At 36.4% G+C, this 26,446-nt stretch overlaps 1 protein-coding gene across 1 annotated transcript in view; it reads left to right on the top strand.

Moving 5' to 3' along the window:
- Positions 1–26,446, top strand: part of ARID2 (AT-rich interaction domain 2) — a 106,745-nt gene that overhangs the window by 61,485 nt on the left and 18,814 nt on the right. Inside the window, exons 5-15 of the mRNA XM_074168081.1 lie at positions 834–1,052; positions 3,736–3,803; positions 11,444–11,510; positions 11,595–11,845; positions 12,976–13,072; positions 13,152–13,361; positions 13,736–13,900; positions 15,204–15,279; positions 18,991–19,125; positions 19,595–19,794; positions 20,172–23,026. Of these exons, the coding sequence (XP_074024182.1) occupies positions 834–1,052; positions 3,736–3,803; positions 11,444–11,510; positions 11,595–11,845; positions 12,976–13,072; positions 13,152–13,361; positions 13,736–13,900; positions 15,204–15,279; positions 18,991–19,125; positions 19,595–19,794; positions 20,172–23,026 (4,343 nt within the window). The remainder of the gene's footprint in view (positions 1–833; positions 1,053–3,735; positions 3,804–11,443; positions 11,511–11,594; positions 11,846–12,975; positions 13,073–13,151; positions 13,362–13,735; positions 13,901–15,203; positions 15,280–18,990; positions 19,126–19,594; positions 19,795–20,171; positions 23,027–26,446) is intronic.

The raw sequence follows: 26,446 nt of genomic DNA, 5'->3' as shown, positions 1-26,446 counted from the left end.
TCCCATATATGTATGTATGTGTGTATATATATATTTGGACAAGCTACAGGAATAGTCTGTAGCTAAATTTACAGTATTATTAAAATAATCAAATGTGTGGGTCACTAAAATTATTAATTTAATGCACTGAAAAAACTTTCAACTGTGAACCAAAATGAAATAAATATGAAAATTCATAAGCTATTTCTCTTCTTCACAAATGTTTCTCTTTCTAATCAGCAGGGCTAAACAGTTACTTATCTTGAAAAAACATAGCTTGAAAATTTGCAGATTGTGTTTCTGTCACATCATTCATTTCTCTACAGAGCCAAATACCTGAATTGACCATACAACTAATTAAGCTTTAAAATCTGAGGAGTAAAGCACATGTGTGAGGAGCCAGAATGAAAACCATTGTAATTTAGAGACCAAAATACCAATCTTGAACCGATAAATCAGAAGCTGGTGGACTCTGTGGAGTGGATGTGTAATTTATTGTATAGAAAGTGACTCTAAATTATACTACAGTTTTATTCTGCCTTAATTAAAGTTTGCATTTTCAAAGCATTTATTTGGGAGAACATAGTGCAGTATTTCATTCTGGAGATGATGAAGGAATTAATATATAACTAGAAAGGTGCACAGCTAAGTAGAATGTGTTCAGCATTTTGACTAAAGACTAATGGAAAAAAATAAATTGAATACTGTAAAAACTTGTCAAGCTCCACAATATCTTTATTAATAAACTTTTCTAAAAAAGATACTTGTTCATAATAATATTGCTTAATGTGTAATTTGAATATTAATTAGTTTAGCTGTGAAAACATTGCTTTTGTTTTTATTTTCTTATTTAGATTACCTTCGTCAAAGCTACGGGCTGTCTATGGACTTTAATTCACCAAATGACTATAATAAATTGGTGCTTTCACTGTTATCTGGACTCCCAAATGAAGTGGACTTTGCAATTAATGTATGTACTCTCCTTTCAAATGAAAGCAAGCATGTCATGCAGCTTGAAAAGGACCCTAAAATCATCACTTTACTGCTTGCAAATGCTGGGGTGTTTGATGACAGTAAGTATATAACCACGTTTTTGCAAAAGAGTCAGCTTTGTACCTGTTGTAGCATCTTTCACAACCCTTGATAATTAAAATGTTTATAATTTATTGCAGTGAATCTACTTAGATTTAGTTTTTCTTTTTACCTTGTCCACAGCTACAGGTTTTTATCAGACATTACAAATACCTTTTAAGTTAGGTAAATCAAAACAGTGCTATTTAGAAGGTTAGTGACATGTAAGAATTAGTTTTTCAGTGATGGAATTTAATTGTTCAAGATTCTTAAATTTACACCATTGGATTCCACCTGCTTGTAGTGTATTACTGCTTTCTTCTGAATTCATAGGACCATGCTGAATTCTTTTCTAGTAGCAGTCCCAAATTTAAAAATTAATAAAGAGCAGTCTGAAAAAAAGATCCGCTAAGATTTTTTTTTTTTATCCTGGTACTTCGCTACACATTCAGCTGTAGTGAAATTCAGAATGCAAAACTAAAGGGATAAAAATCTTAATCTGAATTTCAGAATTACTTAACATGTTAGCACATAAATTTTCAGAGAAGTCTATTCCATCATAATATTCAATATGTGAAATACATTATTCTGACTTGTTCAGTATGACCTCCATGCCAAGTTGTTCCTTGTTAATTGCTTGTTTGTCTTTCTGTCAAGGAGACAAGAAAAAAAAAATAACTGAAACCATCCTTAAAATCATAACAGCATAGATCGTGTCTCATGGTTGTGAGGAAAAAGTATTTACTGGTTTTATGCACTGATTTTTTTATTTGTTTTTTATATACAGAATTTCAGAAATTACCACCATAAGAAATCGCTCAAATGAGCTTTTTCAGCTAAGTATATTTGAGTCTGCTAGTACAGGTGATCATATCTGTTTGAGTATAAAACTGTTTTGCGTGTGTAAGCACAGACGTAGTATGGTATGTCAGAGATTCTGCGTAAAATTCTGGGGAATTTGTAATGTGTTAGACATTATATACTGTCCGGTGGTGATTATTTTTTTTAATCATTAGCATTTTTACATAATGATTTGTAGCTTCCCATCCTCTCTAGTATCTACATGTAGCCCAGTAACAAGAACTTCCAAATGAAAAATATTTGAAAGGAAGCTAAAGTCAAACTTAGCCCTGCATCTTAGTGATTCCAGGATGCTTGCTCTCTAGACTTTTGAGTTTGCCATCACTCCCCTATTCTTCTGATGGAACTTCTATGGGTTTAAGAATTATAAATAATTTAATCAAGTTTTGTATTGCTATTTTATTACTCTTTCGGATGTTGCAAAGGTAGACAGTGTTTTATGAAGTTCTTAACATGGACTCTGAGCACAGGCTTGTTCCATAAATGGTCTGTATTAGTATTTCTTATATTGAGAAATATTTGAGGTAAAGCCGAGAGGAATGACAAGAATGTAATGGGCTTGCTTTCTTTCATTCCCTGGGGAAAACTTCATTTTTATCTTACCTGATTATATCTTCTGGATAAATCCAGGGAGTGTCCTAGCAGCATTAGGAGGACTAATTGGGACAAATTGGGGAAAGAAAGGAGGGGTGTGTTTACTTATTTTTGAAGCATGAAGCTTCGATTTGAAATACTTGTATGCTTTTATATTATAAATAATGAAGGTAAATCCGTCAGGTTTGGTGATTAAATGAAATCTGTAATTAGCAGATTTGAGTAGTATGAAAATACTGTCACAATGAATTCAGGTGTAAATAAATGATAGCTGATTAACTTCAATGTGGGTTTTAGATTTGGCTTGTCTATAATTAAGGTTTTATCATTATTAGTATTTATAATGCACCGTTTCTAGGTAACAAGAAAAATGTCTTCAACTTTTTCTTAAAAAATAAAGTTTGAGATGGCAATTACGTTGCATGTGATAAGGCAGCCCCAGGGGTCTGGGGGTATGCAGTATCTGCCATTTGGAGTGTGGCATAAGCCTTGGTTTGGATTCGATGAGTTGAGAGCTGATGTGATCTTGGAATTGAGATTTGTAGCATTTTGTTCAAAACAATAACATGTTATGAACCAAAATGTTTAAGTGTAACTTAAATGTGTTGTTAGTTCATTACAGAACTATTGCAAGACAGAGTCTGTTTTTGGACTGAGTCAGATTTACAGGGTCTTTGCTGCTTTCAAGGAGTAACGATTTTAGACCATTTGTGGTAGCAGCTCCACCAAACACCCAAGAACATACACTATGCTTCCTGGTTCAATACTGACTTTCAGTTGAGTGCTGTCAAAATCTTACTGCTGCTATTATGTTTTTTAGAAAGCATTAGTGGGAATTTGTTTAATTACTAAAGTAGTGTTTACAGCTTTCACTGTGCACATGGAAAATAGTTGTTGATGTGAGGCTGAAAACTGAGCAGTCCTCTTGTCTCCAGGAAAAGGACTAGGGAAAAGTTTCCCATGTGTTTTTTAAAGGGTTCGCAAACTAGTCCCGTTCTTTATGGACTACTTATTCTCAATTTTGATTGAATTAACTGCTACTGCAGTTTTACAATGACTGCAGAAATTTCAGTTGGTAAAGGATTTTTTTTTCAATGAAAAGGAAACCCTGGAAGAGTCTGTAGTGTTGTCGAATCTTTATTTAATTTATGGATTAGTAAAAAAATCAAACAAAAATGTTCTTTTTTTTTTTTTTTTAATTTTACTAAATTCTGCTTTTTATGCTTAAAGCTTTAGGATCATTTTCTGCTGTATTTGGAGAAGAATGGAAGGAGAAAACTGATAGAGATTTTGTTAAGGTAATTTAAAATTATTAAAATAATTTTGAGCTGCATATGGTGGGTATCAAATCCTTTAAAAAGATAGAAAATTATAAGATATACTAGCATATGTCTTTTGAATTACTCTCAACTTTATTCCTTCGATTTAAATATAATAGGACACTAAATCACAGTTGTCACAAAATGTTTGGGTAAGGAGGAAGAAATGTATTAAGAAAAAGTAAGTGTAGGCAAATGAATAAAGAGGCTCTGTGTTTCTTTTTGTAAGAAAGCCAATATGTGTGAGGAAAAGGAAAACTGGCCAACATATTTAGCAAGAGAAAAAAAAATGCTGCAACTGGCCAACATAATATGATATAATATTTAGCAAGAGAAAACAATGCTGGGGTTTTTTGTGTGGTTTTTTTTTTCGGTTGGTTGGTTGGGTTTTTTTAAGACTGCCATAATCAGTAAAGAAACATTCTGGATTATGAAAATTAAATTCATAACATAAGAAGCATAGGACAAACTTAAATTCACAATTTTGCAAGTTTGTTTCATTTAAACTTTTTTGCACAAGGCTTTTTTATCTTTCCACTAGAGGGCATGATCTACTGTACAAGTAATGAAGTGAGGTAAAAATATAAAGTTTCTTCTTATAAATGCTTCCTCTTTATTTTAGGTGAGCATTTTGAGGTAAATGAGAGCATGAAATGTATTATAGCTGAAAGAGGTTTGACATCTCAGCGTATTTGCTATGATAAACAATTTCCTTAAATTTCAGATGGTTATTTATGTGGCTAAAATAGAAGAAATTTAGATTAAAATATATTTTGATAACGTTTTTTATTAAGTAAAAATGTGAAGAGATAAGCTGCTGAGATCCTTATAAACTCATAGCCAGGTTTTTGCTCAATTTCTTAATTGTCTCATATACTGAAATGTCTTACCAGCATTATAGAGAAATATTTGTTAGGAGCTTTTTCTATTTGTGTTTTTTCCATTTTGGTTTATTTTTGTGTAACTCAGTTTTGGGACAAATTGGACCATAGTAGTTTTAGTTAAATGTAAGTATTGCTGAAATATCAGTGAATACATTCCCTAACCAAAATTTCCTCGGTAAAGCTAAGAACAAAAAACGTTAGCTCTCGTATTTGCTAGTATATGAACTTGAAAACGTGATTCAAATGTGATGAAGATAAGTGTAAAGAAAAAAAAAAATCCTCATAATCTTTTTTTCCCTTTTCCATTGAAAAATATGTCCAGAAGTACTGTAGGTTGTGTTTTGGTTTGGTTTTGTTTTTTTTAAAAGCACTTAGCACTTGTGTGTTGACTTCACCCTAAACTGTCACAGACTGTTGCTGATCTAGAGCAGCAACAAGCGCCACGTCTAGATCTGTAAACATTTAAAATTACACAGAATTCTAATTTATTATATGTTCATTAATTATATAAACTTGAGTAATTGTGATAGATAAGGACAGATGGTTCTGATAAATGTTTTTAACGAAGTGTTAAGTAGAACCACTGTAACTGCAATAAGGTTTACTAATAAGAAACTTGGATGCTCTCCAAGATCTATTTTTGAACATTACAACATGTATAGTACCACTCCATAGTGGAATACTGCTGAAAGCACGATGAAAACTAACACCAGATCTAAAAACCTCTCTAATGCCAAGAATCCAGATTTTTCAGAACATCTTACTTCAAGCATTTGTTTGACCCTACAACTGGAAGTAATTTATTTTGTATTGCAGCTGTGGCTGTGTCAAAACAGAAATCGGGGGAAGCATTATGGGAGCTTCATGACATGAGAGAAGGATACTTGATTGGCATAGTAGAGATTATGTATCTGTTGTTTTTTTTTTAAATTTGCTTTTACATCTTTAAGATTAATATAATGACTATTGAATGTTTCTCCCTCCTTTCACTGGCCACATTACCAAAAAATTGTTGCTGCCAGTTATTTGTGTCTTGATTTTGTAAGGTTATAGTTTCCAGTCTGTTTCTCTACTATAATGGCAGCAGATTAGAAATTTGTGTGAAGTTGAAAATGGAAAAGAGTTTTTAAGTGGGAGAGGAGAAATGCAGAATTATGACTTAAAAGTATAGTGATGGCATGAATGCACAAATGTTAGAGATTCATAGAAAGTAGGGTGGGGAAGGCAATTTCTTAAACACGAGAATTCTAAATTAATACGAATTGAATGGATAGAAATTTTGGTGAGTTTGTAAATGTTACCCTCAGTCTGTGGTGGATTTTTCATGTGTTGGAGTTTTGGGTTTGGGGGTGGCTGAGAAATATTAGAAATCTTGAAGCCTTTCTTAAAATGATTCTCAGGGTTAAATTCAGGATTCATAGAGAAATGATAAACTTGGATTCTTGGCAATTGAGTATCAGTTTGAGTGCTAGTATGTCATTTTTATTAAAAAAAAAAAAAATATATATATAAAAAAAATTAACTCCTAGGGTTTGTTACCTGAAAATAGCTTTTCAAATGCAGTGAAACAAATACAAATATCTATGAGATATGTTCAGAATATTTGACATTTTACATCTATAGCTACTCTTAACTTTTTTCCAGTCTCCTCCTCCTGATTATTGAAATGTATGAATGTAAACTTGGAACTTTGGATTTTATAGAGGTGTTCAGTTTCTGTATTTCAGTGTCTTTATACAGGCATTGGGGGAAATTACAGAATTATGTATTTATACTAAAATGTTCTGTGGAAGTTTTTAATGTTTGTTTAAAATAAGTTTGATTTAATTTTTAGTCTCTTAGTCATATTAGTATTTTAAAATCAGTTTTCAATAGAGCAAAACGGCCCTATATTTTTATTCATTATTTTTCTCTTCATTCTAGTGTATCTTTGCACATTAGAAGTGGTACAGCATCACCATTAGTATTTCATTCACCTTTAAATATCTGTGCAATAACTGTTGGTTGTTTGGTATTCAGTCAGCTCTTGAGTCTGTATTTATCATAAAGAATTTGTCAATTGTTGCAGCACCAATACTTTGATTTTATATTCTGCTATTCTCTAATTTTGAGTTAAAATCATTCTACTTTACATATGCAATGTCATGGTTTTTTCATAGTTGTCTACTACTTCGGTAATGTCACAAGCAAAGGAGCTCGCCTATTTAGTTGTGTCCTCCAACATCAATTGTTACATTACATCATACAATTCTGTATAATTCTGTGCATCTTTTTCCAAAGGAACTTGGCTTGCTTGTTCTTTACTTTAGTCCATTATCTCTTAGCATCTGGATGTCTGTAGTCAAGCATTGTTTGTTTGCTTCCAAGTTTTAGCTTAATATTTCTATTACCGTTGTGTTACCATGATCTAAAATGTATGTATAGGAATAACTATTGGTGACGAGCTTCCCTTTCTCACCCTTTCTTGTTCATTTCTGTTGACATGTAGTATCAGATTGCAGCTATCCATAGTTTATAGTAGGGAATAAATAACTGCTTGTGATGCTAAATTGATTTTTTTTTTCTTGCCTCTCTGATCTAAGTATGTTTTTCGAAGGAACACCCAGAAAGCTTGACTTAGCTCATCTTTTTCCACTCTTGCCTTTCCTTTGGGCAAACAAAAATTCTGTCAGGTTTCACCTTGTCCTCTTGTAACAGATCACTGAACATTGTGTGTAGGTTATTTAAGTCTATTTTCTACCTCCTCATTCTCTGCCCACCCCTGTCCTTTTCGGGGGTCTTTCCTGCTTAGACAAGAAACAAATGTTGAATGGACTGAGAGCAATCAAACCAGTCTCCTTAAATGCTAAAAAGAAGGCAATTCAGGCCAACTCTTTCCTTGTAAAGAAAGGGAGTAGAGGCTGCAGACTCATTCCGAACTTAAGAAATCTGAACACCTTCATTCAGAAGTACAAGATGGACGTCATTGTAGGTAATGGTAGTGCTTTGGAAGAAGAACTGAGTGGGTTTTTTGATCATTTACTGGCAGGGGAAGATTTATCTGAGACATGGAAGCATCCTTATTTCACTAGAATCACAGAGGATAACTTTCAGAACAAGGTGCAATTCTTTTTTTTTTATTGGTGGTTTTTCTCTACTGTGTTGTAAAGGGTTTTGTAATTAACCAGCTTCATCATTCCAGTTAAGGAATGGAAAGCACAATTTACCTTCCGAAAAGTCTTATCAAGGATTTCTTTTCATTCTTTATTTCTGAAGAGGTCTTAAATGTCCTGGAATCTGCTTTGGGTTTCTTGAAGTCCTCCAAGTGCAAGATACAGAATTCATATTCACTATTGACTCCGCATTATTGTTTGTATGGGAGTCAGCTGAAATCTGTCATAACATCTCTAAAAATACCCACGTTTGTTTTAAATGTTTGGACAACTAGATCTTATGCCTGAGACTTTGATTGTCATAGGCCAGGCTGACAGTCCTTTTTAAATTCCTTACGTGACAGTACATGCAGTGCACAAGAACATTTCTTCAAGCTGTCATTTCCTGAACAGAATAGGAACTTTTATGAGGGAGATGGTCACCTCTCCTATGTAGTGGTGCCTGTTGGAAGATAGCTTGTTGGAATCAAATGGAAAGTTGTTCTTCCTTCTAAATAATTAGAGACAGATGTCTCTTACCTTGACTGGAAACTTGCCTCAGCTGTATCCATGGTAAAGCTTTCAGGTGTTTTGGAGCTCAGTATAGTGATATACACTAATCAGGCTTCCATCTGTACATTCATTGTTGCAACATGCTTGTCAACAAAGTACTGGGAAATCCTGTCCCCTCTATAGTTAGCAGTCCATCTCTAAAAAAGATACATTAAATGCCACACATATATATTAAATGCCACACACACAGTAGTTTGTGTCTTAGCTGCTTGGATTTCTTGAACACATTGATAAGTTATTTAAGTTACTGGCTTGGTGAATGGAGGATGTAGGATAGTATTTCTGAGGTTTTTTTGTGATATTATCTTTTGGATAATATTTCTGAGTTCTTTGGTGCTGTCACTGGAACTTCTGCAGAGCGTTTGAAATCTTAAAAATCTTCAAAGTGCTCACAGGAAGCCTGGTTTGCAGCTGCAAGAGGCATTTTGCGGTTGCTGAAACTCCAGTGACAGATGCTGGATTTGGGAATGCAAACCTACAGTTTTGAGGAAGGAAAAGACTCTGGGACACTTCCACAGGTAAAGCAGTGTTCTTGGTGAGCGTTAGTACCCACAGTGCTTCTGTATGTAGAAATAAACACTCGAGAGTAAAAATATGTATTTTTCTTAATTGTTCTTTTTGAAGTTTTATTGTCTGCATATTCAAGTCCTATCCTGCAGATTCCTTTCCTTAGAGCTTTAAGAGCCTTTCCAGATCTCTAGGACTCAGAGGAACCAAGGCTGTGGGGGGTGCACATTATTCTGGTGTGCTTCACGTAGGTAACCGGGCTTGTGCATACGCTATAGGTAATCCTGAGGCAAAAATTCTCTAGCTGGAGTGGTTAGTATATTATGCTCACAGCGTGACTGTATAATGAAACAAGTTGAAGAATAACAGTTATACGTAAGTAAAGTTTATTGGGTGCCTTGGCATGTATCTCGTTTTAACTTACAGAAAGGAGCCATGTTCTGGTTTTTTTTTCTGAAAAAGCTAATCTCATCTGAGCTGATAACTAGCATTGTTTCACAGACTGCTTCTTTAGGAAGGGGAGACTTTCTCAGTTGCTCAAGCAACTGACATGGATCTGTTTATTCTGTGAGTTTTAGGTGAGATGTACAGTTTTCCAGCAAGGTTTTCTGTCTTCATCTGTAGCCATAGCACTTTGAGGCATTATCTTTAGCAGTGTCTGTAGTGTCTTCATCTGCAAAAAACTTAAGTCCTCATTTTCCATCCTTGTAAGAACAAATCCAGGATGATTTGCCTTCTGGATAGAAAAAAATCTATTCCTTTATGACTTTATATTGCCAGAGGTTTTTAAATGTTTCGTTTTGTACTATACACTTAAGTGACAAAAAGTGTATTATTGGAGGATTCAGCTAGCAAAATGTGATGATGCCGTTTTAACATTGAATGTGTGACAGCAGTTATTGTGATTGTATTGTGATTGACTTCAGCCTCTTTAGAAGAGATTCAGGTTGAAGTTAAAGACTTTTAAGTATCTCTGTTCAATATTAACTTTTTAAAAAATATTTATCTAAGCACACAACTAATCTTTTAAAAGCTTCTGAAGTTTCTCTTATAAGTAGCAGTGAAATGTGAAGGTTTACTGTGTTCATTGCTTTTCCAAAAGGAAACATCCTAAAGGAGAGTGCATACTGACTGTTAAATTTCTAGGCAAGGTATTTCTGTGTATTTTTTAAAATGATGACTGAAGCCTCTTCCTTAAATAGTCTCCTTCTCTAAAACATAATGGCAGCTCAAAATGAAGTACATTCTGCAAATTTTACATGGATGCCTTTGTCTTCTGTGGTTCTTGATGATAGCCTCAGTATTAATTAGAAAAATCTGTTTGTCACAAACAGTAAGAAGTTAGACTTTTATCTGGCTGTTCTTGTCTTTGGTAAAATGAGATAATAATCCTTTCTGTGCAAGTAATCCTCTTTAGTAAACAGCGCTTGGATATCATTTAGCAGCATTGCAGTGGAAAATAAAATTCTTTTCCTTCCAATTTAGAAAATCTGTACTATTCTATTTTTCAGGAAAATAATGGTGTCAAGCTTGGTATGAATACCATAATTTAGTAATTACATTTGCATAGCAAAATTTCTCCTGCTGTTCAGCTGGTTGTACTTCCCATCCTTCCCTTTTTATCCAGATTTATTTGTGGTTTTATTCTGTCATCAGAGCCAAAACAGGAGCTGTATTTCGTTAGTGAGTCAAAGGAATGTCTAGATTTTTATTAGTCAAATGAATGTTTATATTTTTGTTATAATATGCACATTAGAATGTATCTATCATTATATATTTTTATATTAATATACATCACAATGAGGTTTTTTTCTTAGCTTGCAAACCTTAATCCCTTGATTAATTCTTGAATTTCAACAGGACTAGCGACATAACAAGCATTTACAGATCAGGTCATATATTTGTCAAGTAATTTGAATTTCAGCCTGCTGAAGCATTCTGTTTTGCTTATAATTATAAAGGGGTTTGGTGATGGTGATTATTGCTTCTCTCTTTTCACTGATTCATGATGATGTGGAAAACATAGCAGAAGCTTTCAAAAGTCTGTCCAGATAGAAATCTGACAAGTTGTACTTCTAACAGGAGTCTAAGATGTACTGAAACTGAGAGGAGTCACCATCTTCTGCTCTAGAAGTTCACTGTTTGTAGGAGATGGAGGGGGATGAACTCTACTTTCTTTTCCACTTATAATTTCTGAATTTCTAATTGTTTGTAAAAAGCTGTCCATATAGTTTCATTGTGTGCTTCAGCAAAGTACTTCTGTGGTAGTGTTGGTTGATTGTGAACGCGTACTTACGGTGCTTGAAAGGAAGAATTTCTTAATGTAAAGTACCGAACATCTTGCATATCATTCTATTAGTGAAAAATGTGGTTACTTTTAGATAAATCAAGGTAGTAGGAATTTTTTAAAGAACAATGCTTTCCATATTTTTTCAATGTTTTAATGCAAGAGAAATAAAAGTAGTTCATATTTAAAGAAATATAATCCCCAAGAAATTAAGTGTGTTTTTAATTCTTTCTTCAGTTTTGGAAGGATATTGTTGAGGATATTGAAGTCCGTGATCTAATTTCTGACAGAAGTAAATCTCAAGGTGAGACATCTTGACTAATCTTAAAACATACATATTGGTAAATACAGCGAAGGAAGGACTAAAATTTATTTATTTACTTTGTAGATATTCCATCGGAAGAATGGATTTGGGAATCCTTATTTCATCCACCTCGCAAATTGGGCATTAATGATATTGAAGGGCAGCGGGTACTTCAGATCGCAGTGATTTTACGTAATCTTTCTTTTGAAGAGGGAAATGTTAAACTTTTGGCAGCTAATCGTACTTGTCTTCGGTTCCTGCTACTCTCTGCTCATAGTCACTTTATTTCTCTACGGCAGTTGGGGCTTGACACGCTGGGAAATATTGCAGCAGAGGTAATGCACTTCAAAACAGAATAATTAAAATATAATTTGATAAAAGCATTACTTTAGTGTTAATTAAATGAAGTACTTTTTTCCTTGATCGTTGGATGAAGCAGGAAATAAATTATTCTCTGAATTTGCAAATAGCAATTTGAAAACAAGTATTTAGAGCCAAAACAAAAATGCAGATTGTATGTGTCAAAATCTAAAATAGATTCACATGAAGACTGTTTGTATAGGGAGATGGAAGAGATTCATAGTACATAATTTTCAATTTAGTTTCCCAGAGAGCAGAAAGGAATTTACTTAAATTCTGCAGACTACACACTAGGTTCTTCAATTTAACCTTTAGTCATAACTTCAAAATAGTGCATTTGAGGAAAGGGGTGGTAGAGGGTTTTATGCTGTGTGTAGTGGGCACCAGTAAGCTACTCATACGCCACTGGGTATACTGCCTGAATCACCTCAGGCATCCTTTTCAAAGAGGTTTGTATGTAATACAGTACGCTGTTTCAGTATGTCATATCATCGTGCAGATAAATTATACAGATTTTATAGGTAGGTATGTTCAGATATGCCTTATATTTTAAAATACAATAGATAAGTAAAACGGGTAGTATCAGAGAATGAGACTTGAAGTATTGGTCCACTGCTGAATATTGAAAAAAGATAGCATTTTCATTTACCATGTATCCAGCTTTTCTTGAATAAGAAATAATGTTACATATTATAATGTCTGAGAACTCTGAGAAGCAGATATGGATAGAAACGATGAATGATTATGATAGCGTTTGGGAAGGAATGTTTGTCATTACTCAAGTTCTGTTCTTTGTTGGATATTAAAGTATATTTGTGTATACTGTTGACTGCCTGGGAATAAAGTTATTTTGCTTATTCTGAGCACTGGAATATGTAAATTAGACTGCTACTTCAGAGCAGAAAAGGAGGAGGGGGCTCAAAATGCTAGCTACAGTGAAAAGCTCACGGGGTTCTGTTTTTGTGAACAGAAATGTCATTTACATGTGCTCCATTTAAACACTTTTGAATCTTCTATTTTCCTATGCAAATTTAAGGATTTGAGCCATTAGCACTATATGGATAGTGATAGTCATAGATTTTTTTTCTTTTTTCTTTCTCATCAGCTTCTTTTGGATCCTGTTGATTTCAAAACTACTCATCTAATGTTTCACACTGTTACAAAATGCCTCATGTCAAGGGATAGATTTTTAAAAATGAGAGGTAAGATCTCTAGCTATTCTGTTGTTGTATTAGAATTGTAGTTATTGCTGTTTAAAACTGTTTTGTATTTGCTCTTCAGGCATGGAAATCCTGGCAAATCTTTGTAAGGCTGAAGATAATGGTGTCTTAATTTGTGAATATGTGGATCAAGAATCCTATAAAGAGATCATATGTCATCTCACGCTACCAGATGTGCTGCTTGTAATCTCGGCACTTGAGGTGCTATACATGCTCACAGAAATGGGAGAAGTGGCCTGCTCAAAGATTGCTAAAGTAGAAAAGAGCATAGGTAAGGGAGAAGCAAAATCTACCATTCTCAGTTACGTAGGAAAAAATACTTAGGAATATATTGTGTTCAGTGTTTTAAAACGTGGCTTGCTTGTGTGTGTGTGTGCAGCTAAGGGATGGGTATAGGAAATTTTACTGAAATTTATTCTTTCTGTCCTCAAGGAATTGATGAGGTTAATAACTAGGGAAGCTAAAACTTTTGAAGTTGTTTTTTTTTTAATGCCATGAAGTATATTTTTAAAAAAATAAAAATCTACAGAAGCATACAGAGGCTTCTTTTCTTTCAACACATGGCAATTTTAAAGTAAATCAATATGTTCCAGCAGCATTCGTCTTGTCCTAATGTCATTGTCGGTTTTACATTTAATACTTTAGATACATTAGTATGTCTGGTTTCTATGGACATCCAGATGTTTGGACCTGATGCACTTACTGCTGTAAAACTTATTGAACATCAGTGCATTAGCCAGCAAGGAGTACCTGATGTCAGACCACAAGTAATGGATCATGGTTCACAGGCCCATGCAACAGGTCTCCCAGGTTAGTATCACTGCAAGAGAACATACTCTCCTACAAAGTTTCCTACATGGCTTGTACGATTTTTGTCTTCTGTAAGTGTCTGATTAATTTACCTAAGTATAACATTATGCATAACATACAGTAACTTTTTCCACATATTTGTTCCCAAAGCAAAGATAAAGCTACATTAGGCAAAACTGTTGTGAAAGAAGCTTTAAAACAATCTTAGTATTTTTCAGTTGATAATCTGAAAATTTACTGGAAGTTATGTACACTCCTTATTTTAACTTGTTCTGGAAAGAAAAAGCGTTCATTCTAGATTGTTCCCACAATTTGCAGAGAATTAGAGGTCCATTTTATATTGTTTTACACAGAATATTATTGGGCAATAATATATGGTATTAGAATTGCAGAGATGAGAGAGACACACAGAATCATGCCTCTATTGAAGCTGCTAAACAGCTTATTGTGATGTCAGCCAAATATGAACTATTTTTAAACTTTAAACTTTTAAACTATGTTTAAAGCTTGAAAAGTGTTTTTTTAACTGTAAATTAAATTGGAATTATGATTAAATTTTGCAGGTTTATTTTGGTGCTAAATACTGTCACTTTGGAAGTTAATGGAACAGCTAACTATTATTGTTCGGGGGAATAGCATATGTACCTCATTTTTTCTTTACTGATAAAAGCACATAGCAGTAAACCACAGTTGCACACAAGATGGAACATTGCTATTTGCTTTGGGGGAAAAAATGGAGAAAGAACCATTACTACAGACATTGGTTTGCATGTCCAAGTGTACTGTTTCTGGAGTGGATGCAGGTATCACAGTGAAAGTGACTGGAGAAGAATATGACTAAGGGGATGAATAGAAGAAACTGATGTGACATTGCAACAGAATTCTTTACATTATATTTGCTTCCACTTAGGAATTGGAAAAATAATGCCTGTGTATTTATGCCTGTTCTGGTGGAGCATTATGCCACGCTTGAATCGTGCTTAGTACTCTACAAAAAACTGAGATCATGGATCATGATCGTGAATCTGGAAACTGTTGTTCAGTAAGGGCTTATGTCATGACTGCGTTTCAGTGGTGGCTCCAGCCTTGGCACGCCCTGCTTTGCTTTGATAAATAGTGGTGCACATCTATAGTCTGCTCAGTGCACCTTTTTGACTTGCCTTGGCTGGATACGTCCTTGCTTATACACACAGGAGAGACTGTACCAGTGAAAGTCATGGAGCTGAAGTGTTTCTTTATTCAGGAGAACAGAAATCGTTTCAGCAAGTTGTTTTATTTTTTTTCTTCCCCTCACTGTCCACAGCCTCTAGGACAGCACCACATGTTGCTCCACCACCAGGAATAGTAGAAATAGACAGCGAGAAGTTTGCATGTCAGTGGTAAGTGTTCTGTTCAGATACTTTAATGAAGAAGAAAAGCAGAGAAAAATTCCTGTATTCGTGTGTCACAATTTTCTAGCTTGCTTCTATTTACTGTTAGACTAAGCTTTCTAAAAAGTATACAGCAAAACCATTCTGTCATTGTTTTGAAGAAGTATGAAAGAAAAAACCAGAATATTCACTCTTCAACAGTTGATATTTGAAATTATTTGTTTTCTCTCTTAGAATAGAATTTAATTTGATTTTTAACTTCAATCTTGATTTTATTTATTTTTTAAATTGTTAAGTGGCATTATCTGTTTCATGAGTGTTTTCATCTGTGTTGCTATATTACTGCACCAATATAAAAGTAATTATTAAATTACGAAGCTAGGCCCTGCAAAACTTTAATGTGAACCTTGAGCAAGTTAAGGAAGATCAAAGCCTTTTCCATCCAAATTCTCTTGCTTTGAACTAATATTGTCATTGTCAGATATTTAGAGGAAAAACTATTCTGCCTGTGGTTCTCATGTGGACTGAAGGTGATCTTTCTGAAGTATTTTACTTATGTAAATCTACTCACATTCCAAATATTTGTATTAGTCGGTTCCTGATAGACCTGGTAGACCCTTGATCAGATAAGGGCCTTCAAGGGGGTGTTGGTGAACAGCCGGCTTACATGAGCCAGCAGTGTGCCCAGGTGGCCAAGAAGGCCAACAGCATCCTGGCCTGTATCAGGTACAGTGTGGTCAGCAGGAGTAGGGAAGTGATGGTGCCTCTGTACTCGACGCTGGTGAGGCCTCACCTCGAGTACTGTGTTCAGTTCTGAGCCCCTCACTACAGGAAGGACATTGAGCTGCTGGAGCGTGTCCAGAGGAGAGCCACCAAGCTGGTGAGGGGTCTAGAGAACATGTCATATGAGGAGAGGCTGAGGGAACTGGGCATGTTTAGTTTGGAGAAGAGGAGGCTGAGGGGGGACCTCATTGCCCTCTAAAACTACCTGAAAGGAGGTTGTAGAGAGGTGGGTGTTGGCCTCTTCTCCCAAGGGAATAATGACAGGACCAGAGGAAATGGTCTAAAGTTGCAGCAGGGGAGGATTAGATTAGATATGAGGAAGAATTACTTTACTGCGAGAGCGGTCAGGCACTGGAACAGCCTGCCCAGGGAGGTGGTGGAGTCGCCATCCCTGGAGGTATTTAAGAAGCGTGTAAACATGGCACTTCAGGGCATGCTCTAGTGCCCGAGATTGTTAGTTTGTGTCTGTTTGTGGGTGGGTGTGGTGTGTTTGGGGTTTTTTGTGGGTGGGGTTTTTTGTGGTTTTTTTTTTTTTTGTGGTTGGACTTGATCTCAAAGGTCCCTTCCAACCATGAAGATTCTGTGATTCTGTGAAGACAAAGTGGGTAGAATTTGTCAAACCTTACTGCCTTAGGTCATGATTTAGTTTTACCTACACTTCCAGCAAAGCTTTCATTGTATGAGGGAAATGTTGCAGATTCTTGTTGGTCACCCATGCTTCGGTTTGCACACTGCAAAGTATTATTAATTTGTACTACTGAAAGACTGAGAAATTTCACATTTCGACATGTAAACAGGGATAGCTGGAGCTGGAATCACTGTGGGTTAATTTAGCGGTCTGCAAGCTGGTCTCTAGCCAGAGTAGTTTTCTAGGCTGCCTTTTTAAATGAGTGGGAGATTCCCCCAATAGTAAATTGAATTGCCTTCACCTGCCTAGTTTCTGATTAGGTTACAAATTATCTTCTTGTGCCACCTTCTCTCTATTGACTATAGAGAGCATTAGACATTTAGCTTTCAGTAGTAAAGCTAGTTATAGGCAAGGTAAATTTTGCACTCTGTATAAAATAAAATAGAAGATTCAACTCTTAAAATAAGTAAGGGTAGGTACCATACTGCAACTGTGTGATGCCATCAAACGACAGAAAATACTGAAGCAAACCATAGAGCATTCTATCAGGAAGATTTGGAATATCTGCTTTGTTTTTGATTCTGATGCTGCTGCAGCTGTCAGTGTTGAATACTATTATTTTGTACTTCATTTTCTTCTGGCCTTAGATAGGTATGAGCTAGTGAAAAATAAAAATTAACATCTAGTCCTGAAAATTCTCCTTAAATACTGTGTTGCCAAAGAAATGCAAATTGAGAGGGGAGGAGTAGCCTTTTCAAAGCATTTTCCATCAATGCTAATGTGGAGTGTCTTACATTCATGTAAATTTTCATGATATGTTTTAGTCTTTGCTTCCTGTTGAGAGAAATGGGAAAATTACTGAATCATAGCAGTAGAATTTAGAAAAGTTACTCTCTCTTAGAAGCAGCAGAAAGACAAGGTATTTAAACTGACTTTCCTGGATATATTCTTAGCCAGCTTAGCCTGAGTAGGAGTCCTTGTAAGGTAAGTGACAGTAAGTGTGTGTGACAGTAAAGTGCTAATCACAGATCCCATTTCACCATTGTAAGTCCTGAGTATCTTCAGTTCGCTGGTACCAGTGATAATGTGTCAGCCTAACACACCCAACTGGACAGGCATTTGTCTGATATGCCACATTTAATTAATACCTAGACTTTTCTGTTATACAGTGTGATCTCAAGTTTTGTAATAGTAAAATTTTAACTTAACCGCAGGTTGAAATGGCATTATACTTACTCTGTACTGGTTATGAGAGAACACAATTTAAAGAACCTAATCGTTTGCTTTTTCTCTTTTGAAGCATCTAGTTCTATTAGGAGTGTAACACTCTACAAAGGAGAATGCAGCATAGTTTTCTGAAGTGTTAGCACTGTATAGTAAATGCTGACAATTTCCAAAATATTTTTATTCTGTCTGAGCCTATGTTATGGTACTGGCATTTGAGCATTGTGTGAGAGTTGTTACTTGCCTCCATTTGCTGCTGGGGATGAACTACTCCCATGTCTCTGGATTCAAATAAAGGATCCGAAAGAAATAAAATTAAACTGATAGAAAATGTTTCCTTCTCTCACAACTTCCTGGTTGGGGTTGGATGGTCTGTGTGGTTGTGGAGAGTCTGTAGGAGATACAAATACTTTCTCTCTCTGGAAATTGAACGTTATGCAAAACAGGTTCTTCAAGGATTTTATTGGTGTCTATGCAGTGTGGGACTCCAGGAATGAGCCTGTGTGTGTTTGTGTGTGTACTCACTTTGAACCCCAGTCTCCTCCTGCCTTCTCACCTCTATCAAAATGACAGGGTTGAGACTGTTATTCTATCTCTGGTTTTACTTGTATTTTAAAGTAAGACTTCATTAGCAGATCAGTTAACAAAATCTTGGTTTTGATACAAATGTTCACTTTTGATAGAAGTTTCTGGTGAAGAATTAGCGTTCAGTCTGTCTTTTGCTAAAGTAGAATCATGAAGAAATAACAGAGCTGTGGGGAGGAGGTGTCACCAAACAATGCATTCTTTTTTTTGGTTTTGTTTCTGAATATACAATAAAAAAATTGTATGTGGAGACTATTTTGCATATTGCATATGTAAATAAGGTGTTGCATGTAAAACTGACTGCATGAGTTAGGGGTCCCATGTGTTGAGTCATGTATGGAGCATGGAACAGACATTTGCCAAAGACAATATACTGAAATGCTATTTTCCATGTTGTTATCAGGTCTTAAAAGTCTCTGTGATAGGCAGAAGTGTTTTAACAACCCTTTAAAAAGTACTCTCTCTCCGTTTTGCTTCATGGTTTATTTTTTCATCCTCAGGTTGAATGCACATTTTGAGGTGAATCTTGATTGCTCAGTTTCTCGAGCAGAAATGTACTCTGAATACCTCTCTACCTGTAGTAAATTAGCTCGAGGTGGAATCCTTACATCAACTGGATTTTATAAATGTCTACGGTAAGACAAAAATTCATGCAACAGTAAAGAAGCAATTGTGTGTGCTCAGTACTAACCTGTAGCTTTAGATTTCTTTGAGAAAAGATTTACTGAGTTGAGTTTGACATCCAGTTTTGGAATTTTAATTGAAACAAATGTTTAGAGTTTGTTTAATTTCATTTCTTTCTATTTCAGGATCTTTGATAGGGTTCCTTGTCTGCTTATAGTACTTTTAATTCTTTTGCAAGTAGTTTTTGGAGATATTGTAGTTTTCACTTGGCTTGTATGAGATCTTGGCCAACCATCTGCTGGACCTGTTAGTCCTCAGTGAGGAACACTCAGATGCTGCTGGAGACTCCTGCTCTGTATTGCAAAGATACAGGCATTAGTGCAGTTACTCTGCACACAAGAGTGGTTAGTTGAAACAAAAACTTTTTAAGAGGATTGAGTCATTGTGGTTATTAACATAGATTTATGTCGTGTTTGGCAGAACTGTCTTTCCAAATCATACAGTGAAGAGAGTAGAAGATCCAAGTAACAATGGTCAAGCACATATACATGTGGTAGGAGTGAAAAGGAGAGCTATACCACTTCCCATTCAGATGTACTATCAGCAGCAACCAACTTCGTCTACCCCAGTTGTCCGGGTTGATTCAATTCCTGATGTGTCTTCGTCTCCTTCGCCAGCAGGTTTTCAAATTAATTAAATATCAAGTATTTTGCATTGATTCTGAATTTACAATAAAAGAGAAAAGTTTTTGAAAATAGTTTGAAACTGTTGGAAGCCAGGGCCACGTGTTTTGATTGATTTTGTTCAATAATGTTAGGAATAATATTGCAGTATGTACTTACATGCCATTCTAGTATCTGATGTGCAACCCACAGACTTGTCAGTCAGCAGACAAGCTGCTGTGGCTGCATCATTAATTCCAATGCAGTATAGCTGAGAAGAGAAATGGCTTCATATAGAATTACAGATTCAAGCTTTCGATTTTTAAAAATTTGGTACGTTAAAGTGTTTTGAAATGATTTTTGCTTCCAAACTTTGACTGTGTTTATTTCAACAGGAATCCCACATGGGCTACCAAGCGTAGGAAATCACTATCAGAGGACACCTATTAACCAGTCTTCAACTTTGACAGCAACACAGATGTCTTTTCCAATTCAAGGTGTTCATACTGTGGCACAGACTGTTTCTAGAATTCCACAAAATCCTCTTCATGCACAGCAGCAACAAAATGCTCCAGTGACTGTTATACAGAATAAAGGTCCAATACCCTGTGAAGTAGTGAAGGCCACAGTAATACAGAGCTCTGTTCCCCAGTCTGGAGTTCCTGTTACTATTGCTGTAGGAGGAGCACCACAAGCTTCTAATCAGAATCACAGCGCTACAGGACAACAGCCGTCTGTTACCGTTGTTGGTTCTCAGACGTTGCTTCACCACCAACCTGTAATTCAACAGCAGTCTCCACTGCATGCAGTGGTACCAGGACAGATACCTTCAGGCACTCCTGTTACGGTAATTCAGCAAGCTGTACCTCAGGGTCATATATTTGGCAGAGTACAAAACATACCAGCATGCAGTTCAGCAGTTTCACAGGGTCAACAGCTAATCAGCACATCACAGCCTGGGCAGACGTCGTCTCAGCAGTCCTCTGCTGGCAACCAGCAACAAGATACAGTCATCATAGCACCACAGCAGTATGTCACAACCTCTGCATCTAACATTGTTTCTGCCACCTCGGTTCAAAATTTCCAAGTAGCAGCTGGGCAGGTGGTCACAATTGCAGGTGTCCAAACCCCACCAACATCTAGGGTAGGGTTTCAGAATATTGCACCAAAGCCTCTGCCTTCTCAGCAGGTTCCACCTGCCGTGGTACAGCAGCCCATGCAGCCACAGCAGCAGCCTCCGCCACCATCCCAGCAAAGTGTAGTGATTGTAAGCCAGCCAGCTCAGCAAGGTCAAACATATGCACCAGCCATTCATCAGATAGTGCTTGCTAATCCAGCTTCTATTCCCCCTGGTCAAACTGTCCAGTTGACTGGACAGCCAAGCATTACTCCATCTTCTTCACCATCCCCAGGTCCGGTTACAAATAATCAAGTCCCTGCAGTTATGTCATCTTCATCTACCACTCCTCAGTCCCAAGGACCCCCTCCTACTGTCAGCCAGATGCTTTCTGTAAAGAGGCAGCAGCAGCAGCAACATTCACCAGCATCATCGCAGCAGCAGGTACAGGTACAACAACCGATACAAATGCAAGTTCAGTCACAACAAGCTAACACAGGAGTTGGCCAACCTAACTCTAGCGAGTCTAGTCTGATAAAACAACTGCTCCTTCCCAAAAGAGGCCCCTCCACTCCAGGGGGGAAGCTTATACTCCCTGCTCCGCAGATTCCTCCACCAAACAACGCAAGAGCTCCTAGCCCTCAGGTGGTTTATCAGATGGCAAATAACCAGGCACCAGGTTTTGGAGTTCAAGGACAGTCTCCAGCTCAGCAGCTGCTAGTTGGACAGCAAAATGTTCAGCTGGTCCCAGGTGCAATCCAGCCCCAAGGGGCGGTACAAACAGTACCCATTTCTAATTTACAGATATTGCCAGGTCAGTTGATCTCAAACAGCCCAGCAACTATTTTCCAAGGGACTACTGGCAACCAGGTTACGATAACAGTTGTGCCAAATACGAGTTTTGCTACTGCAACTGTGAGTCAGGGAAATGCAACTCAAATCATTGCTCCAGCAGGAATTGCAGTGAGCGGAGCACAGACAGGAGTTGGGCTACAGGTGCAAACACTTCCAGCTACTCAAGCACCTTCAGCTGGACAATCACCGTGTACTGCTGCTCCCCCATTCAAAGGTGATAAAATAATTTGCCAAAAGGAGGAAGAAGCAAAGGAAGCAACAGGTTTACACATTCATGAACGTAAAATTGAAGTTATGGAGAATCCTTCCTGCCGAAGAGGAGCTGCAAACACCAGCAATGGGGATGCAAAAGAAAATGAAATGCAGGTGGGAAGTCTTTTAAATGGGAGAAAGTATAGTGACTCCAGTCTACCTCCTTCTAACTCAGGGAAAATTCAGAATGAGGCCAATCAGTGCTCACAAGTCAGTAATGGGCCATCATTAGAAATGGGTGAGAATGGAGCTCCTGGAAAGCAGAACTTTGAACAAATGGACACAGAGGAAATTAAAAGTGATTTGAAGAAGCCCCTAGTTAATGGAATCTGTGATTTTGATAAAGGAGATGGTTCTCATTTGAGCAAAAACATTCCAAATCACAAAACTTCCAATCATGTAGGAAATGGTGAGATATCTTCAGTGGAACAACAAGGGAATTTGGATGCCACGCAGCAAGATACTGCCAAAGGTGATCAAGGGGAAAGAATTTCTAATGGGCCTGTATTAACTTTGAGTAATTCACCTGTTGTAAGCGGTACACAGGAGGCTGCAAAACTGTTAACCCAGGAACTTAGTGGTACCAACACTGATTTACCTAATGGACCTCTAGCTTCAAGTTTGAATTCAGATGTGCCTCAGCAACGCCCAAGTGTAGTTGTCTCACCACAATCTACAGCCTCTGTTATACAGGGGCATCAAATCATAGCAGTTCCACACTCAGGACCTAGAGTGTCCCAGTCTACCCTGTCATCCGAAGTTCGGTCTACTAATGGCACAGCAGAATGCAAAACTGTAAAGAGGCCAGCAGAGGATAATGACAGGGAAACTGTTCCAGGAATTCCAAATAAAGTAGGAGTTAGAATTGTTACAATCAGTGACCCCAACAATGCTGGTTGCAGTGCAACTATGGTTGCTGTGCCAGCTGGAGCGGATCCAAGCACTGTAGCGAAAGTAGCAATAGAGAGTGCTGTTCAACAAAAGCAGCAGCATCCAACCACCTATATACAAAGCATGGTCACACAGGTATGTTGCAGTGTTCTTTTTATCTTTATTCCAACTGTGATTCTGACTAATACTGTGAAATAACGCGGGTGAAAAATGTAAACTATCTCTTGCATAGTATTTAAAATATTCAGAAAATGATGGTTTCTGTTCTTTCACGGACCAAAGTTCTAATAGTTGGCATACTTCTTCAACGTCAGTGACAACAGCAGAATTTAAAATAGTTTGTAGCTTGATAATATTCAGTAAGGAAAGAACTTCTGCTCACTGATGTCTTCCTTAAAGGGTTAACTGTTTTGAAAACAAAAATTATTTGTTGTATGGTCTTGTAAAAATGTCATTATAGTCCTGCATTTTATTCTGGGTCATTATTGCTCACGGAGGGATGAATATGGTTTTTTTGTAAGTTAATAGCCGCAGCTGCGTCTGGCTTGCTGAAATGAGTTGAAGTTCTTGCATTTAAAGGTGGTCTTTAAAGGCTTGCTTCTGGCATTTGCTACAGTCAGAAGAAAGTATTGTTTTGTAAATTTGTTGAAATATTTATGATTGTTAATTTACAAAATATTTGTAATGTTTATTTTGTCGATAGAGTAAGCATTGCTTTGGGGTATTTTTTCTGCTTGACAAGCTTTGAAGAGGGCTTTTTTTTTTTTTTTTTTAACCTTGATCAACTTTTTTTTAACCACTTGACAGTGTTTACTCCCTAACACTTCACTAGAAATGAGGTATGGCCATCATTTGTATGAGTATTAGTAAGTACAAATAATTGTTTGAGATTATTCCAGTCTCTACAATTTACTTCAGTTTTGTACATGGACAGAAAATCCCTCTCCAAAAAATGTTTCTAACCTCAATAGAATAGAAAAAGAATAGAATAGTAGGTCTGGCCGTCACAGAGTTCTGACAGACTGTGGAGAGGAGAAATGAAATCTTGAGTGTACATTAGTGCATTTTGACCTTGAGATAAGACAGGTCTTTTATCTTTCTTTTCTATTTGGCTGGTTGGGGTTTTGTTTGGTTTTGACGAGGTAGCAGGTATAGACCTTATGGACTTAAGCAGAGCTGGAACTCAAAATTCAACAGGTGATGGCTTGTGTTACTTCTTCTGTGTCAAGTTAGGTTTCTGTTGAAAGGTCTTTTGTCTGTCCTTCATTTAGTTGTTGGATATCAGGACTAACAGTTAACAAGTTCTCCTTCTTTTTTCTTTCTTTACTTTTTTCTTTTAACTGCCACACCACACAGTTATGTTGTTAAAATATCTTTAAATTCACTTGTAAATTTTCACTTAAGTTTTATCAAAGATATATCTATATTTTTCGGATATGCTATTTACTAGAAATGATTTGACCAAAATGACAGTGTCTCTTGGCAGCATAGGGACAACGCGCTAGATTTTCTGTAGTGTGAAAATATTAGGTATGCCTTGCTTTTTACAGTGAGCATCTTTAACTGTTACACAGTTTGAATTCCTATTATAGCTTTGCTAAGCATTTGGCTGAAATAGAAAATGGTACAGCTATGTCTCTGGAATGGAATAAATATTATCTGTGGTTATTTATTCGCTGGACATGTGGCTAACAAGAATTTTCAGTTGTGTTTCACCAGCTACTGAACTATTAGACTTTCAGATTTTTGAGAAGAGGGGAGTAATACAGCTAGCTATTTCATTTGTATTAGATAATGTGTATCATTATAATAGAGAAAAAAAAGAAAAAATAGTATTTTCTGTGCCGATAGTTTCTTTTTTGCACTATCACTAGTATCACTATCATTAATAGTTCCTACATTTTCCATTACATGTAAAAACAAAAAAATGCTGCCAGCTGGGTATGCCATTCAGTACAAATTTGCAGATCAAAATAACTTGTTTTAATGTCTGCTGCCATGAAAGTTAGCTCATTCTTCTGTCTATAGGATGCCCTTCCTTACTTGAAAGCTACAGGAATGTTGGAGGAAAAGGAGGAAAAGGAGTTAGTTGTTATCTTGGTGAACAATCTAATTTGTTAGTTAATTGCCTTAACCATTACATATGGGTATTTATGAATCATGTCTATCATGATAATGCCAAGTACTGACTTATAATAGAACCCACTTCATAGTACTCTGTTCAGATGTAGTGAACACCATCGTTTGGCTTAAGACTTTTAATGATCTTTACCACTGTTTTAAAAACGTGTTGGACTCAAACAGTACCAAAATCATCCTGGCCAGGTCTCTTTTTTTCCAAAGATGCTGAGCAGCTGCAATAGCCATCGTTTTTCTGGAAAAGCAGATGTTACATATTTCCAGTATTGAACCTGCTTTTAGGAGTATCTTTAAAACATCTAGAAATACTAAGATGTTGCCAAATGCTCATTAACTCAGTGTGAGTTTTACTGATGGCTTCTTTTGATACTAGACTGTGTGTAGTCTCTTGGGTTTTCTCTCACATTTTGAGAGTCTTCCTGGTACAATAAGCAGCTTCCTTGTCCCTGACTTTTTGAAAGGCAGCAGCTAAGGAACGCTTTTTTTCACTTGAGCATCTGCATTGTTTTAGCCTCTCTGCAGTACCTAATGTACACTGGCTGTCTTGCAGAAGAAATAGGAGAACATGGTTCTTTCTGCAAACGGTGTGAAATGTGTTATAAATACAACCCAATGGGGAGAAACAGCGAGGGACAGGGAATAAAGCGATATTAGCTATGGCAAAATTGCATAGCTGCTGAAGCTATTAGTGTGTGATTTCCTGTTTGCTTATCATCTCAAAATTTTATTCTAAATTAGACCTTGCATTTCAGAGAAGTGAGAAAGGCATAGAAGAAGGAAATTTGTAATAAAATTATAACCCAACAGGAAGGCTGGAGAAGCAGATGTAGAGGACAGAAGAGGGAGGAGAGTATTGCTTATGCAACTGCAGCAGGATTAGTTGTCATGAACTGCAGAGAGGAGAAAGGGAAGATGCTTGAACTGAAGGTAAGGAAGGGCAAACAAATAGAGGAGGAAGGGAACAGCAACATGAAAACTAAGGAAAGCAAGAAAAAGAGTGAAATAATCCTTAAGGGAATATAAAAGTTAAGAGAAGACTTGTTTCATGGTGTGAATGGCAGTTTGAAATGGGCTGGTAATATATGGTCTACTAAAATAAAGAAAATTTATATATGTGCTGTTTATGGCACAGACCATGTAGTGCTATTAAAATCCACTTAGACAAGAACAGGTATCATCTGTGTATAACTTGTGATTGTTCCATGTTAATTGTACACCTCAGCAAAACTCACTGAAAAATAACTACATATATACTGACTTAAGAGATTTTTATTTTCTGCATTTTCATAAAAAATTGGGCTATGGGTATAAGGGTTATATCAGAAGAGGAACATATGATATGCACAGTGTTGTGATTTTTTTTCTTATCTCTCCATCTGTATTTTGTAAGCTCATGAGATATAGTCTGAGTGGAGA

This window comes from Numenius arquata, chromosome 2 (genome assembly GCF_964106895.1).
Source record: "Numenius arquata chromosome 2, bNumArq3.hap1.1, whole genome shotgun sequence".
NCBI classification, from domain to species: Eukaryota; Metazoa; Chordata; class Aves; order Charadriiformes; family Scolopacidae; genus Numenius; species Numenius arquata.
The sequence above is the reverse complement of the archived record's forward strand: the minus strand, read 5'-3'. Positions and strand labels throughout refer to the sequence as shown.